Genomic DNA, 17750 nt, shown 5'->3' with positions numbered 1-17750 from the left:
TAAGAGCTGCACATTAAACACATTCAAGGCAGCACCATATACTGTGGTTAATGTCCTTTGAAGAACCTGCCTTGGCTCAGCACAGACACCAGGTTGCTACAAGGAGCCAGACCTGACTGGGAGGGCAGCACAAGCACGTTCCCACATTTCATTCTGAATTTCTTGGGATTCTTCACTCAAACATTTCATTTTGCTTCTTTTTCATGCTAATCTAGAGCTTAGTCTCTAAAAAAAGGCATTTTGTGATTTACAAGCCACTTCCTAAACAGCAGAGATCAAATTGGAGGAGGCACCCCTGTAAAAGCACTGGAAAGAGGCAGAAAAGCTGATCAGTCAACACTTGCACATCTTAACCCCGTGATTTTTAGGGAGATGCTCTGAAACCACAGCAAGTATCTTCCCAAGTCCTTTGGAAAGGATCCTCTTTTCCGATGGTGATACCAGGAGACAGCATGCACCCTGCCAACCGCACCCCCATCCCATCTCCCAGCAGAAGGCAAACTTCATCCCCCCACCTTCCCAAACCCCTTATCTGGGTCAGGGTGGTGGCTGCCCCTCACTGCAATCCCCATTTCTCCCATGGGCTCCTGCATCAGCTCATTAGGGTGGAGAAAAGCTTCAGCGCATCACCTCTGTGGGCTTGTCAAGGGCTGATGCGTGGCGGGTAATTCCCACTGCTTAATGACCCGAGACCAGCCAAGGCAGAGGCAAATGGGAAAGGGAATCTTCTCATTTGTTACCCTTCCCCACATTCCGATAAAAAGAATGATTACACTTTTAAGTTCGAACAATTCCCTGCAGTTGTAGCCATGTCATATCTAGATTGTCTAATTTACATGCATATTCATAATCCCTGTGTATTTAATTAAATTCTTCAATCCCTGGAGTGTCTTTCCTAAACAATAGTAATTTATCTTGCACAGATAAGGGTGCCCTCGATTTATTCCACTCTGTAGCTAACAGCGTTTCCTTCTGATCAAGGCTAGGAAGCAACAGAGGGAATCTTTAAATATATTTAAACTGCAAGATTAGGCTACTTCTCTTTCTTTCCCTCTCACCCCAAGTTACCCTTTTAAATAACAACACTTTCCCCTGAGCACCAAGGAAAGCCTTTCACCCGGCTTCCTGATAACAGCTTCATGCTCCAAATGCAAAAACACTGCCCAAAAGCTATGTTGCAAAGAGATCTCCTAAGCCTGGCATCACGAGTTACCAAGCAGCAGGGGTTGCACTCAGCGTGGTCCATGGGACATCCTCTGCATGCACCTTTCACTGCAGGCAACGAACTCTTCCATTGCAGCCCACAGCAGACAACGCCCATGTTAAAATGTCACAGCCAGAAGATGAAGAGAACTTCATCTTTCCAGCAAATATCCCTACACCAGGAGTCATTTCTCAATGGATAATGTTTGGCATCTCAGAGAGGGCCAGGCAACGCACTGACAAGCCAAGATGAGGCAGCCCTTCAGAGAGACGCCACCACCTCCAGACTGCTAACTGTGTTCAAGTACTACCATGGGGAATTTAACTCGGCCTACAATTAGAGAGGCATTAAAATATTCAGTAAAGTCAAACTGATGAAAAGATCATGATGGGGAAGAGAAGAATCTAGCATTACAGCATGTTTTTCAAACACACATTTCTCTCACCACGTTAAATCCACAGCTCTTAATAGCCTCACTCCCTCTCCCAAACCTCAGCCTGTCACTCCCTCAGCCCAAACCTCCCAAACCAGGCTCCAGGATGGCGTCAAAACAGGGTGGAGAAGTACTGGTGTCTCCAAAATCCTCTTTGGCCCCACCAGCTCTGCATCACTGCTGCCTCCCGGAGCAGTGCCATGGTCCCTGCCAGGGAACGGCCATCCCGCTGCCAACACAGAAAGAATGCTATGTCCCAAGGAGACATGGGGATAATCCCAATGCTGCAGGAGATGTGGGACCAAGCTGCTGTAACAAACCATCTCCTTTTGCTTCCACACTGCAGTCACGGCAGCCCTGTGGCTGGAGAGGCCACTCATAACAAGGGAAGCATCCCTCTGCTCCAGCTCTCTTTATTAATCTCCTTCCCAAGCATCTGCTGCTGACCATGGCTGGACACAGGGGAACCCAGCCACTCTGTTCCCAACCAAGCCCTCTAAGCCTTTAGAGATGCTGTTACTATTTATGAAAATAGGGTGAGGATCCTCCTGTCAGCTCCTTCCTGGGTTGCAGCATCACCCATGCAGCAGACTCAGCTCTAGGAAAGTCCTCAGGAATGGGACTGCTGGGACTGATGATGGTCAGGCTCTGAGTCTCAGCTACTAAACCCACACTAGAGCAAACCAATCTCCTCCTACCTGGGTGTCTTTGCACCCAGGACCCTGGACAACCCCATCTTCCAGTTTCACACAGAATCACATCCACCAAGTCCTCCTCAGGGGCATCCCCACAGCCACAAGATGCCACCACTGCATCACAGCCATGCCTTAACAACCACAGCCCTAAGTTGCAGCATCTGGCTGACACCAGGAAGAGTCCCTACCCTTTAGTTAGCTGCTTCTCCCCTAATTCAGTAACAGGAGAAGCAATGGACCTAAACCTTGCACTGCCCTGAACAGTAAAGGTACTCAGGCAGCCATGCTACCCTGTTAATGCTGGGCTCAGCACCTGGCAGAGCCTGCAGGACATCAAGGTCCTCCACCAGCAACATGGAGCCTGCCCGCCAATACAGCCTGCCATTGCCAAATCCTCTTCCCCAGGAATTCATCGCTGGATTCAGACATTCCCAGCCTGTTACTTATTTCAGTGCTTTCAGCTCTTGAGAGCACAGGGACATCCTGTCTTAAACCTGCCGAGCCTCATGCCAAGAGGACATCTGCTTGGAAGATGGCCCCTCTGGCTGACCCAGCCCTGGAGGGCTGCCTTCCCGTCTCTGCAAGATCCCAAACATACCCTTGCACCCACAAAGCCAAGCCAGGTCACAGCAGAGCCAGGAGCAAGAAGAGCGGCTCAGGCAAACCGCAGCTCCCATTCCCACTTCTGAAGCTCTGCAAGACGTTTTAGACCTTGGAAACATTTTCTTGCTACTCAGGGCATTTTTAGGTTAATGGTTCATCAAACCTCACAGTCCAGGAAACCTTCCTGTGGCTGACCAGGGTGTGGGGGTGGCGATGGGTGGGGAGGGAAAAAAGCCCTCTTGGGCACCAGTCCTTCCCACAGCACTTGAACTGCAGGCTCTGGGCTGAGCTAGGAGCCATCAGAAACAAGGCAAAACCCAGGCAAGGGAAAACCTCACCACTGGCTTCTGCCTCTTTTGGATAAAGGGAGCACAGGGAGCAAAGGAATCCTCATGGAAAGCATCAATCTCCCATTCAGGATGCTGTCCAGAACACAGTATCCCCACATGAGGAGCCATGTGTGCTAAGCCCCTCTGCAAATCCCTGGAGATGCTGGCACTAGGAGCAGCAGCAAAGGGAGTCTGTGATGTCTGAACTCTCCATCCACCCAGGAGCAGGCCTCCAGTGAAACACAATGATTCCCTGCACTGGCGTCATTTAGCTTAGTCCTTCCCACCTAAGCCTTATTTTACATGCATTACTCAAGTGCAGAACAGAGCAGAGCATTGGTGTTTTTAAGGAAGAACCCTCAGCTCCCTGAAGCTCACTCTTCTTGGAAAACTAGTGCTTTCAAGCAAATTTGGACAACACCCATGAAGTCATTCTCCCACATCACCCACCCTCTTTTATACAGTGGAAGTTGAGGAGCTGAGCCATGGTTAGGAACATCTAATCATTCATCTTCATCCTGGCCAGATTTTCTAAGGTTTCAGTTTTCCAGAGCCTAACTAACATCAGATTTTTATCACAACACAGACTGAAAGGCAACAGAGTAAAATTTACCTCTTTTCCCTCTCCCAGCAAACACAGCACCAGTTCTAACACACTTCAGTTCCTCCTCTGCCCCTTAGGTCCCCCATGGGGAAGGCAGCCCACCATGAGCCACTAGCAAATAACCTCCAGCTGGAGCAATGCACGAGGCACGGGAATCTTTCAAAACACATCACTGTGCTGAATGTGGACACAGATGTTTGTGCTGTACAAGGGTTGTGACTCAAAGTGGGCAGAGTGATGCACCTGAAGGTACCCACTCTTTCCATATGCCCCCAGTTATGTGGTTACAGGAGGTGACCAGAAACCATCTTTCCGTAAGTAACCAGTAACTTCCAAATGAAAAAGCAAATACTTGCTCCCAGAACACCTCACATGCATGGGAACAGCCTGACCTTGCCAATCACCTCCTCATCCACACTGCCCATAAAGCAGAAGCAAGGACGTGCTGCTCTCTGCCATTCATTTGGTGAGGTGGTTTCAGAAGCCGCTGTCCTTGTATCATAGAGGGCTGTAGGCAGGTTTTAACAGCAAGGTGTTATGTCCTGGCTCTGAAACCAGAAACCTCACAAACCCCCGTCTGAACATGCTCCTCCATCTCAAAAAAGCCATCTGCTACCAAGCACATCTGAAGGGGGTTTAGCTAAAAGAGCCTGAATTTTATGTAGTGGGATGAAGTCCATAGAGCAAAAGCTGACTGAGTCAAACTCAAGGGAAGTTAAGAGACACAGAGAGCTCCAGGAAGGGGAGGCAGAGGACATTTCCATGCCACCTAGGAGGTTCTGGAAAAGAGCAACTAGGCTAAGCTCCACTCTGCATCATTTCAGAGGGCATGAGTTTAAAAGCACTCCAAAACCCACTGCTCATTCTTGGTCATTCTCACAAGCACCTGCTTTGTGCCTGTTGCTGGTGAGTAATATTTTCCACAGTGGGAAGCAAATGAACAGAAGCAGCACGCCAGAAGACGCCGAGTTCACCATCACACTTGGTCACACATTGGTTCCTCTCAGCAAAACCTGCAGGAGCTTTCAAGGTCCAACCTCATCATGACCCAGGGTCAGAAGAGCACACTTCCAACTAGCCATCCTTCAAAGAAGGTATCTGCTTAAAACAGGCACTCACTTCTCACCCATCTTCTAGTCTCCAGAAGGTATTTCCTAAAGCCACAGGCCAAGCAACACAGCAGGAGCTATTATGAGAAGAGGCAGCTGGAGACCACACCAGGCACTGGAGCCCCCTGAGTGCGCTAGAGGCATCTCTCAACGATGCCAGCTGACCTCAGAGACAGCCAAGACTTGGACGGAGCATCTGCTGAGACCCCCAGGCTCTCAGTTCAAGTCTTCAGAGAACTTCCCAATGCACCCTTACGTTTCCAAAGTGGATTTTACAGCCTGATGTTTTGACTTCGAAGCCAGATACCTCTTGTTTTAGCAAGTACACCAAATATGGCCAGTGCGCAGCTTATGTGTCAAATAAAGCAAGCTTAGAAGAAGGGAGATTCAAGAAGAAGAACATACTTCCCAACGGAAAAAGAAAAAAAGAAATACAAGATTTACCTCAAAATGTAACAGACTGAGGGGACAAATTAAAAAGGGAAACCATAAAATGCTTGCCCAATTCCTTTTTTTGATTCTTACATCTGCTGCTTTACAGTAAAGTTTCATCCACTGTGTATAATTAGATAGATATATGTTCCATGATTTTATTCTATACAGATTTCTTTGAGACTTATCCATGCAGTTTTTAACCCCAAAGAAGTTTTAACTGCAATAAAGCTGCAGTAAGAGCATCACCTCACATATAAAGGTCTTGGAAATGCTGCAATGCGAGCAGGTCAAACTTTCAGCCTGTGGTCTGCAGACCCATGTAAGGAAGCCAGCAAGAACACACCAGCTTATTGCTGCTCACCTTCAGCTCCCACAGTGGGCCCTACAGCTCCAGGAACACTTTAAAGACCTGCAGTTTGGAAACCAGATGCAAATCCCTAACGCAGAGCAGTTCACCAAGAGCAGCAGTATCAACACTACATGGCATTCCCATCACCATGACTGCTCCGGCTGCCTGGCTCACTTCACACTCCCAGATGGCTGAAGCACTGCAGAGGGGTTGCAGCACATAGCATGGCAGCCTTACCTAGAGAGGACTTGGGGACAGGTCATTCCTACACAGTATGTTTGGACACCAAACTGCAATTGAAGGCTACCTGCTGTCTCCCAGCCCACCACCTCTGCTCTTCCTACAGCAATCCCAAACCACAGACACCAATGGCACCTCTTCCATCCAAGATGCTTGGCAGCTCTGCTGAGCAACTTCACACTTCATGGATGCTCTTGTACCAAAAGGATGCTCTTGTACCAAAAGGATGCTCTTGTACCAAAAGGATGCTCTTGTACCAAAAGGATGCTCTTGTACCAAAAGGCCCAAGGCTACATGATGTCCCCTGTCCAGCTCTCTGGATCACACTTTCAGGACTGGGCTACACTAGAAAGCTCAGGGCAAAGCTCAGCAGGTTTCCCAAGAGCAACCCCACATTCATCCGGGCCCAACTCCTCTTGTAAAATACAAAACAGCCTTTTTGTCATTTGCTAGGAAAAGGTAAAGATTGCTCGGGATTTCTTGCTCCATGAAGTGGTTATTTCCTAATTCCAGTGCTAAAAATGCAGTGGTCCAAACAGATATGAACATAGATCTGAAGAAGCTCAAGAGCAGCAGGCCCAGGACATGAACTTGACCCTGATACTCAAGAGTCAGCAGATAACCTCAGTGGGAGAAGGGGAGACCAGTATATGGGCAAAGGGGATACCCTTAATTTGGAATCACAATCCCATGCTAATCGTTTTGGCACAAAGGAAGTCTCAAACTCATTTAGGTCATGGTGCATCTCCTAAAACCTTAAAGTTATCAGTCAAATGCCATCGCACTTTGATATTAAGCACTTAAAATGTGCACAAGAAGGGAAGGGAACTGTCTCCACTTACACAGGAAGGACCAAACACCTCATGCTTTACTAGGGTAAAGAAAAGAGCATCAAGCCTGCAAAGTACCCAAATATCCCATTCCCCTTCGGACCCAATGCAGTTCACGCTCCTGGGAGAAGCCAGTCTGCCAGTGTCTCCACCAACCATGAGGGAAACCAAGGCGATAAGCAACAGCAGACACCCAGCAGCCGAGCTAAGAGGATGAAGCATTTCTCTGGAAACAATCGGGTTCTCTAATAACAGGGCTGCAGCGGCGGCGTGAAAGGGAGGGAGGAGGAGCAGGCGGGGAGAAAGGGACTAGCTGGATATTTATCCCATCCTCATCTTTGTGTTATCAGTACCCCGGTATCAGCATTGTTCAAAATGGCTGCTTAGATGGTTGCCAGCAGCAACAACAGAATCGGTCCATCTGCTGGCATTCTCCCTAATCTATCTCAAACACTGGTCTTCTTTTTAAATGCACGCAAGGGAAAGAAGGGGGGGAGAAGAAAAAAGTCTGCCTTGTACAAAGAAACAGAATCCTCCTATAACAGAGCCTTTTAACTAGATTTTATGCCACCCCTGTTTCCAGGACACACAGACAAAAGTTAATTTTACAATAAAAGAACCAGTGTAAGGTGCTTTTTTGTTATGAGATCAGAAAGCAAATGGAATTTGAATTGTCTGCAGTGGCATGTATCTGACAAAGATTAATTTAAACAGATATTGTCTCTGAAACCAAAGTCCATTGAACAGCTTCACAGCCTATCAACCATGCGAAAGCAGCTCCTTAGCAGCACTGCTGACTCCACCACTTTCTTTAAAAATGGCTTAACCTATTTCTTGTAAGATAAAAGGTCATATATAGTTCTATTTTACACACCCATAATAGCCAAAGCCACACCAAGCGAGGACAATCGGGAGAAAATAATAACCGGGGGGGGGAATTTCCTCCCCCTTCACAGACAGATGCTCAACACTTGCTGGGTATTTTTCAAAGCACGCCGGTAGCGAGCGGCTGCAGCACCACCAAAATGCTTCAACATCCTTCGAATAGAATAAAAACCCCATGGCCTCCGCAGATCCCCAGCACAGGATGGAGAAGCCCACCCGGGTGGGGATGCTGCAGCTCACCACAAACAGCATGGGATGCTTCCTTCACAGGGACATAAAGCCACAAGGATGCGGGGAGGAGCAGCCAGGCTGCTGGCTCACTTGGTCCTTGGGCCAAACAGGCAGGAGCAGGCAGCAGCATGCAGGAGGGGAGAAGCACTACTCATAAACACACACGCACACTCCCCAGCCCCTCTCTAAACACTGGGGTATTATTTCTCCTTTTAATCACAAGAAACAGATCTGTGCATGCCATCAGCGGGCTGTGCGGATGGAGGCAGCTGCTCAGACTTCAATGGGACACACACACACAGAGGGGGGAAAAAAAAGCTGCAGAAATCCAAATCCTGCAATTTCTTCCCTTTTTATTTCCAGTTTATACAGAGCACCGCAGGGAAAATGCTACCAGACAGCTTCAGAGCATTTGATACAGCAACGACCCAGCTTTGGGAGAAGAACGAAGGCAAAGCAAAATAAAAGATGACAGCCAAAAGCACTTTTAATATAGTTTCAGTACTTTCAAGAGAAAGCTTCTGTACACAGAGCAGCCAACGAACTGTTACCAAAATAAACACAACTGGCTTTAAAAAAACCTAAAAACCTCTTTCTGATGATAAAGAAAATCAAAAGAGACGAGAACCAGCGAGTGAGGCAGAAAATACATTTATTTGTCATCCTCCAGACACACTGCTTTTAATTTGGCATCCAAAGCCATTGCAGTTCATTAATGCAAATTATATTTATCTCGGGAACCCATTTGTTGCTCTGCCACCCCTTTGACAGGGCACTCATCTTCATCAAGGCAGCCGAGCAGCCAGGGCACAGCACGTGGCACCTCCGGAGCTCCCTGCCTTTAACAACCACATAACACCAACACCAAGCAATGGCTATTACTGGCATCCTGAGCAGTCACCCACACGCCAGCATCGGCTGAAGGATGGAGGCCAAGGCTACTGGACAGCATCCGGAGCGGAGGCACGGCCTGTCCTGACCTTGCCAAGGACCCAGACACCAAGTCTCCAGCATTCCCATGGGGAATCCCGCTCTGCCGGCAGCTGTGGGGCACAGGCATCATCTCCAGGTGCAAGGACAGCAGCCAGGCAGATACCACACCACATTCTGCTGAGCGAACCTCAGTAACGATTAGCAGCCCTTGGTCAAATGAGCTGAGTGGTATAGGTGCAGGCAGATCATTACGGGTACCCAGCAATGAGGGAAGCACCCAAAGGGACACAGACCCCCTCTCTCCCATTTCAACCCAGCGGTGACAGCAGTAGGACATTTGTAAGATGACAAGCTGGACAAACATATCCACATGCAACCTTTCCAAGCTGGCATCCCAGCAGATCTGCCTCCTGCACACATTCATGGCTTTTGTTTTTAATGTGAGAGGTAAGACTGCGTCCAGTTCCGAGCACCTCACTACAAGAGAGATGCTGAGTTGCTGGAGCAGGTCCAGAGAAGAGCAGTGAAGGAGGCTTAAGGGAGACCTCTCTACAGCTACCTGAAAGGAGGATGGAGAGAGGAGGTGGCTGGTATCTTCTCCCAAGTAACAAGTGATAGGACAAGAGGTAACGGCCTCAAACTGCACCAGGGAAGATTTAGACTGGAAATCAATGGATATTTTGACCCAGTGGTCAGGCATTGGAACAGGCTGCCCAGGGCAGTGGTGGAATCACTGTCCCTGGAAGTGGTCAAAAAACCATGTAGATGAGGCCCTCAGCGAAACGGTTTAGTGGTGGGCTCAGCAGTGCTAATGCAAACGGTTGGACTTGATGGTCTTAAAGGTCTTTTCCTAAATGATTCTATAGAGAAAAAAAAAAGAAGTGCACCTAGAAAGCAAAACGTGTCACAAAAAAAGCCCAGGATTTTATTAATTTGTGCATTACTGTAAATGCACCATTTTACAAGGCCTAACCCCAATCCTGCACAAAGTCCTAAGCTGTAAGCTTGAGACAAGAAAGCAAATGCTCTTAAAACGCAGCACTAGAAAATCCATTTGGAGAGCAGCGCGGTGGTGTCGTGCACAGGTGAATCCTCGGCATTTAATAAAACACTCCCCGCACCAAGTGGAATCTATTCATATTTAAACATCAGGATAAAAAAAAAAAAAGCCATTAAAAATCTGAATTTTCACTCCTGCGACATTTCATTGTGAACCCATGAAGATGCTTTCCCACACACATCCCCCAAGAAGTGTTTTGCAGAACCTGCGTCTCTCTGTGAGATGTTACCAGGCCCTTTCCCAAGTGTTATTGCAAAGGCACAAGTCAAGGCTCAAGTCTGTACATCAAACCCTCACTTACAGGCATCAGGAGAAAAACGAAATGGGGCTCAGTCCTGCTCTTCCAAGCACGGAGGAGAACATCTCCAAGACTTAGCCAGCTCTGCAGGAAGTCAGGCAGAGCTCCCCACCACTATCCCACATCCTGGCTCCATCCAGAACGTAGACTTGTCTTACAACACTTATTAACGTAGCCAAGGTTTGGTGTCCTTTGAGTTCTTATTCTCATCAGAAATTTGATCAATTTCTCTTGATGCTAGAGAAAGCCAAAATTAAGTAGAGGCAGGAACAAGTTATGAGAGGAGCCGCTTTCCTCCCCTCCTCTCATCCCCAGACAACCGGGAGTATGACAGCCCCATGACATAACCCACCCAAGACATTATCAAATATAAGATAGGACATACTGTAAGCTCATTTTAATACCCTCAACTATTCCACATCTCTAGCTACTTGCAGAATAAAATCACCAACACCAGCCACAGATGGGGAGCTCCATAGAGAAACACCGGTTCAACCATCACCTGCCTCCTGCTCAGCAAAGCAGCAAAGGAACCCGGCACCCACCTTCCCAGGACTCCAACAGACCTCATCCAGTGCCCCATCAGAAGAAACAAGCACTGCTAAGACATAGGGGAGCAAATGAATGGTCCTTTCCCCACTGTTCGGCTGCCTTGAGGAAGTGAAGAGATGCTGCTTCTCCCGAAATCCCCGCAGGGGCTACTCCAGTGATGGAGAAACTCGCATCACCATTAAACACAGAGCTGCCCATGCCACCTAAATGCAAAAATCCCTAAAAACTGAACACGAGCACAAGGTTGACCATGCTATTCATATGGGCTAACCCCAGATGGGAGCAGGTCTCCTGCTGGGAAAGGGGAGCAGGACATAACCTCAAAACCACCAAAAGGCTTGTCACCTCCCCATGGACCAAGTCTTCCTCCAGGGCTAGGCTCGCATACGTGCCAAGGAAACACATCAGCCCACAAACTCCTTCACCCACCCTAAAGCTAAAGGTTTTTTCTTTCTGTAATATATATGTATCCAAGGAAAATTAAAAGCTGACACACCACAAGAGATGATTCACAGCTGAATGTGACTTTACAGAGCTATTGCATAGACAAGCTCATTTAAGTTTTCCAAAAGTCCTATCTGAGGTTAGGGGGACTAATCATAAAACATCGAACATCAAAGCGAGCGTCAAGTAACAGCAAAGCACATTCCCTCGCACAAAGCTTCAGAAACAAAGCACGCAGGCACATGTGGTTCATGTTATTGCAGTTTTAGCACAGTTACATGTTTCCTAAAAGATTCCCTCTAGATGTGGGCAAAATTAGAATCTGCTGTGAATGACATGAGCTGGAAGTGGAGAAAAGCAGCTTCTTACCTGGGCTAGGCATTATAAAGCACAGGTAAGACGAGAACAAACTCATTGCCTGCTCAAGCCAGAAACCAGGACTTGTCACACTGAAAAACACTTCCACCTATTTACTCTTAAAGCCAAACTTAAAGATTTCATCTCTTGTGCTTTATTTCCCAGGTCTCTAGCCTCTAAGCTAGGTTTTGCTTGAAGTAATTACCCACCTCATTAAAAAAGATGTCCCAGCTTCACAGGGTCTGTTTAGACTTTTAAAAAAAGGCTCCAAAGCCAATAAAGAGATCCACTTCAAAAAAAACCAGGGCAAAATTCCAGGTGTCAAAGCCCTGCTAGCTCTCCCTGCACTACCAGCAAGAAACTCTGGTGGTTTCCATCACCCCCAATTGCAGGTTCTGTAATACAGTCCCAGAACACACTCAGAAACTATCTCACCTACGAGGGAACAGCAATAAACAGATCGTATGTTTTAATGCCTGATAATCCTCTGTTTTAACTATGTTAAGGAAAGAAAAAACAGAAGCATAAAGAGTTTAATGCATATTTAAAGTGTTCAGTTTCCATCACGGTAAGGCTAATGAACCTCTGCCAGGCCCTTTTATGTGGTTTAAAGTATTTTAATACATATGGTAGGGTAAAGTGCTCTGCCCATAAAGAAAAATGAAGTTAAAATTAATCAGCAAATTGGAGACATGTTGTACAACAACCACCCCACCCAAAAACAGAGTATACAGAAGAGCTAACTCCCTTAGCAGCACCCTGCCACAGGACACCAGGTTTCAACATGAAATAAATACATTTTGTGACCCATGGTATCCCTTTCCAACCTGCTCTTGCTGGATACAGCCTTAAACCTAGACCCAGGAAGAGAACGAGCTTTACACAAAACAAAAGCAACCACAACCGGCCCTTAGAGCCCCATCAAAGTGTTTTCCCCAAAATAAACAGCTCTATAAAGCAGCACACCACATAGACTTTTAAAACCAACTGGATACAAATTTAGACTCTGCCCCATACCACAGCACAGGGGAGGGAAACCAAATGCTCACCTAAAAGTAAGCATTTTTAGAAAAAAACTAAAATAAAATCTAAATGAAACCAAAGGGGGGAGGGGCAAAAAGTAGTTTCAACCACGTTAAGAGCATAAGAACCCATCGGTATTTTTACCCCTGAAGTTGCATTTCCACAGGCATCATTACAAATATACACCACCAGCAGAAGCTGAAAACTATATTGCAGCAGAAAGCTTCCAAATCAAAACTCTTGCACTTAAAATGCATTTGTAGGTATTGTTTACAGGTAGCAGGCCTAGCTTAACCTCTGCCTGAGCAGAAGGCTGTTGAAGCAGGGTCAGAAAACCCCTTGTGCCTGGATGTCCAAGTAGGAAAGCTGGGCATCCATGGCTGACCTGCACAGCATCAGACAAAATACTCAGAATTAACTGCTGGTCTGAAAAACCCAGGCTCCCTCCAAGTGTTTACAAAGCCCGTGCATTCTAAAGCCCTGGTTCATTGTTGCTCTAACAGCAAAAGTAAATTCTGCCTATGTACTTATGGCTGGACTGCATACCTCCCCATTGGGGCACAAAGGCTTATCTGCAGGGAAGGAGCGCACACACCATGGAGGCTCCTAAGAGGCTGGTTACAACGCAAAGAACAACACAAAGCTCGATGCTTCCTCTTATGAGTAATCACAGAAAGCAATGGAAAAGGAGAATTCCCACCTAAAACTGCCACGGACACTTGCCCACCCATTGGCAGCCACGATGACTTGAGGCCAAACCACACTATGCCGTATTATACCATACTAGGGAGCGCAGGCGAGAAACATGGATTTGTTCTGCCAGATCACAGCCTACTGTCAGAATCCACCAAAGGCCTTTTCTCTCTCCCAAAACCCAAGAGATAATGGTGTAAAAACTTTTGTTCATAAATATTTATGCGAGTGAACTTGTTAAAAATTAACCGCTGTCGTTAAAGGTTTTGTATCCTTTAGGATTCCCGGCATGCAGTGCAGTCGCATGCTTTATATTAAGCCTGGCATTTCTGCATTCCTTTCCTGCATGCTTTTGTCATTTGTCTAAAAATTAAAAGGGAAAAAAACCCACACACCACACACACACAAAGACGGGATCTGTACACATAATAATAAAGCAGTTTTTAAGAAGACAAAGATGCCTGTGTTCAACATCCAAGATCTTTCTTTGAGCAAGGGGGGGAAAAAAATTCCATTTAATGACTCCAGTGAGATCAGGGTTTAAGCCTCGTTTAAGTTTTACTAAGCATGAAGGAATTATTGGTTGATAATGCGGCATATATGTTTTTCCTCAGACCTGCCAGCTTTGTGAGCACAAGGGAGCTGAAGCCCGGAGCAGTTTATCCCCATGGGTACAACCCTCACCCCTCCACACCATCTTCCATCTCCAGAAGGTCATTCCTCTTGGATCTTGGCTTTCAATTTTTCAAAGAGCTTTTTCCAACCACAGAGAGCAGGAATTTCACATCTGTACTATCCTGCTGGATTTTTTTCTTTCACAGGTCTGAGTCAGAAACACAACTGTACAAACATCTGATCTTTATTAACAGCAAATCTCAACTGTGCAAGCCTCAGGTCGTGACGCCGGGAGCTGGCGGTGTCCATTAAAGGGATCCTTAGAGAGGAACAGTAGTTTTGATTTAGCGCCGGCGAACATCAAGCAAGCCAGGGTTGGGGTTTTATTTTTTTCCAAGACATAATGGTTCCCATATAAGCCAACAACCAAGTTCCTATCTTAACTGCAAACACACACACACGCAGCCACAGAAGTGTTTGTGTCTCCAGTGGCTGGAGCTCTTCCACCTCACCTTCCAGCAGCATCCGCAGGATGGATGTGGAAAGTTGGCGGAGGACATCTCAGCTATGCCTCCGTCCGCCCCGGATAAACACTCAGCCCTTCACAGCCTTTTGTTTGATGTAAATCTTCCTGCTCCAGCTCAGGGCTGCTCCAGGGACAAAACCTGAGGTGTTTGATCCCGCATCACCCACACGCTGCCATCCGAAGATGACCTGCGCTACAGCCAAGACTTGAACCCCCCGGCTCCTAAAGCAAACTCCCACAGCCAGCATCCCGCATGCCCCTCTTGGGCTGTAAAAACCAGGGATAAATCACCCAGTGACTTTGCAGCGAGCGCTTCCAGAACATGCTGCTTCATCTAAAAAGACGATGGTTGGGAGGACAATGGGAGCAAGCTCCAATTTCAAAGCTGGGGAGATGGTTTAGACTTGTCAGGGGATATGAAACACCACAGCCAGGGCCATCCTCGCCATCCTCTGGCTCGCCCAAAGCAGCAGTGGGGAAGCGCATGGAAACGGGGCGCGCATGATGCTGGCTGCAGCACTGGATGTCGCTTTGGGATGCGAATACTCTGCGTGCCCCGCACACACCTGACCCCAGCGCTCACCCAGATCCTTCACAGCATCACCTAAAGCCTTGTCAAAGCCACATTTCAAAGGTAAAGAAATCTAAAAACTCATTAAAACAGGAAAATTCCTTTGTATAGAACCAGCCCTGGGTTTAGGCAACCACTGCCTCCATCTCCCACGCTGGCTGCTCACTGCACCCACACCTCGGTGGGCAGGTCAATAAAGCATCACCCACAGCAAGCTATTATTTTCCCTCCTCTCCTAATTTTAAAGTTCCTGAAGAGCTACTCCTCTCCTTCTAAAAAAGAATTATTTGGTTTCAAGTTTAAAGTATTTTAAACAGAACAATTAATCATCTTAACACAGCCCTTAGAAAATATTAATTCAGCCAAAAAAGGGTATAATCATATCCTCGGAGAAAAACCTTTTGTGCTACAGGAATTTTCCCCTGCATATCCTCCGAGGTGGGAGGAGAATTCTTCTGCTGTCTCCTATTTTCACATCTCAAATGGAAAATGTTTTGATAAAGCTCTTCTGGATGTAAACTGTACCAAATGGGATTCTGATTTTTTTTAAAGCCAGGGGGCTTTTTTTGTCCCCAAAAGGAAGAAGGGCTCTTTAAATAAACACAGCCCAACTCACCATTCCTTACAACAAAAACCACCCTCCCTTCACTCATTCACGCCATACCCTGGCACAAGATGAATTTACATTTCACATTTGCAAAACAAATTCTAGCCTAATGTCATTTTAATGGAAAGGCGCATTTCAATCACTTCCAGTAACAACCAGGAGTGGATTATTATACGTAAAACACCACAATTTGCTTCTCTTTAAATATATACAGCTATAAGGCGGATTTCGGATGGGGACTAGAAGGATGGGGGCAGAGGAAGAACGTTTTCTCTCCAACAATCCCCCTCCGCCAGTGCACACAAAAGCCACCTGACCATGGAGAGAAAACACGATGCCTTTATTCCCACCACCATTCCCACGGCCCCTTCGCCACCAAAGGAGAGTGAAGAGGCCACGCACATTTGCCCCCGAGCATCGTCAGTGGTACCCACCAGTCCACCCAACTCATCACCCCAACTGTCTCCTTCCTTTTCCAACAGCCAGTCCCTCTGAAGGTGCCAGGCAGAGGGCTGGGAAAGGGAAAGCAGGGAACAGATGCCCCCCTAGAGATTTTCCAAGGGGAAAAAAAGCCGTGATGGAGAAGACAAAGACAAACGCTCAGAGCTGTTGGGGAGATGCGTTATGTTGGTAACTCCATCTCCCGGTGGAAGCGCCGGAACCCCAATGGGAGCATCGGTCCGAGTGCTCCGGGGAGAGGGGGACACCGGAGTGGGGCTTCCACACAAATCCCCGATGGGCACTTGGGGAGAAAGGGGGGCGGGGGGGGCGTGTCTTTATTTCCCACTCGGGCTGAATGGACGGCGAGCGCGCTGCGGGCAGCCACCGGTGACACCCGGGGACACGAACCCTACCGAGAGAGGATGAGGAGGGGGGGCTACCCCCAGCCCTCCCACCCGCCAGCCGTCATCTTCCCAGCGGATCACCAGGCGGTCCCTGCCCCCGGGGCAGGATTTTCCTGTCAAACCACAGCCGCGCCAGACAAAAGGCTGAAGCGCTTGGAGGGGAAGGGGGGGGGGGGCGGAAGGCGGACACAGAAGCCACCCGGGGCCCCGTCCCGGCGGCACTCACCGACTTGCAGCACGTTGTCCACCGCGCCGGTCTCCAGCAGGCGGATGCCGCGGCGGAAGGGCAGCCCCTCTCCCTGCGGCGCGGCGGCGGGGGCAGCGGCGGGCGGCGGCGGGCCGGCGGCGGGGCTCTCCTCACCGGCCGCGGCGGGGGCAGCGGCGGCAGAGGCTCCCCCCGCGGCGGCGCTGGCGGGGGATGCGGCGGCGGCGGCGGCGCGGCCGGGCTGGAAGCTGGAGTACATACAGATCTGCCGCTCGCTGCGGGGGAAGCTCCAGTAGACGATGCGGCGCTGGACGGGCTCGGGGATGCGCTGGAAGCGGCCCTCCACCCGCTCGAAGGCCCAGCTCCCCGCCACCCGCTTGGCCGCCGCGTCCAGCAGCGACTCTGGCTGCAGCAGGCTGCCCGCCTCACCGCCGCCACCGCCCCCCGGCCCCGACGCCGCCGCCGCCGGCCCCACCGCCCCCGCCGTGCCCGCCGCCGCCGCGGGGCAGCAGCCGGCCAGAACCGGAGGGGCCCCGCTGGCCCCCGCGCCGGGCCCCGCACCGGCCCCTGCGGCTCCGGGACGGGGGTGAACGGCCCCGGTGCCCCCCGCCGGGCAGGCCCGGGAGCACAAGCGCTTGGGGCCCGGGGCGCCGGCGGGCAGCGGCGGGCGGAGCAGCTCCTCTCCCTCTCCTCCCTCCGCCATGGCTGCGACCGACTGAGCCGGGAGAGGGGAGGAGAGACGGGGAGGAGGAGGGGGAGAGGGCGGGCACCGGAGGTGGAGACTGCAGGGGGTGGTTCCGACGGCCCGGAGCCGGCCCCGCCGGGGCGGGGTGCCCTACAGCCCTACAGCCCCCTGTCCGCCTCCCACCCGGCGGACCCCTTCTCCGACCCGCACCTGCCGGGGGCAGGAGGGCAAAGGGGAGCCCCGGGGGACCGGCCCTGTGCCCTCCCGGCGGTGTCCGATTCGAGAGGGGGCCACAAGGGGAACGCTGTGCCCTCGGAGGGCGGGGAGCGGGAAGGCCCCGTGCCCGTAGATCCCCACGGCGCTGGGGGAACGGGGTGTCAAGGCCAGGC

General features: G+C 49.5%; 2 protein-coding genes across 2 annotated transcripts in view; one reads left to right on the top strand and one right to left on the bottom strand.

Annotated features, from left to right (window-relative positions):
• Positions 1–17394, bottom strand: part of ZSWIM5 (zinc finger SWIM-type containing 5) — a 99379-nt gene extending 81985 nt beyond the window's left edge. Inside the window, exon 1 of the mRNA XM_061344945.1 lies at positions 16698–17394. Coding sequence (XP_061200929.1) covers positions 16698–17379 — 682 coding nt within the window. The 5' untranslated portion in view covers positions 17380–17394. The remainder of the gene's footprint in view (positions 1–16697) is intronic.
• Positions 1–17750, top strand: part of AKR1A1 (aldo-keto reductase family 1 member A1) — a 455840-nt gene that overhangs the window by 241418 nt on the left and 196672 nt on the right. The window lies entirely within an intron of this gene.

This window comes from Neopsephotus bourkii, unplaced genomic scaffold (assembly GCF_033783945.1).
Source record: "Neopsephotus bourkii isolate Nb327-2 ecotype Australia unplaced genomic scaffold, CSIRO-AGI_Nbou_v1 NB_234, whole genome shotgun sequence".
Taxonomy (NCBI): domain Eukaryota; kingdom Metazoa; phylum Chordata; class Aves; order Psittaciformes; family Psittacidae; genus Neopsephotus; species Neopsephotus bourkii.
This window is presented reverse-complemented; position numbering and strand designations above follow the sequence as displayed.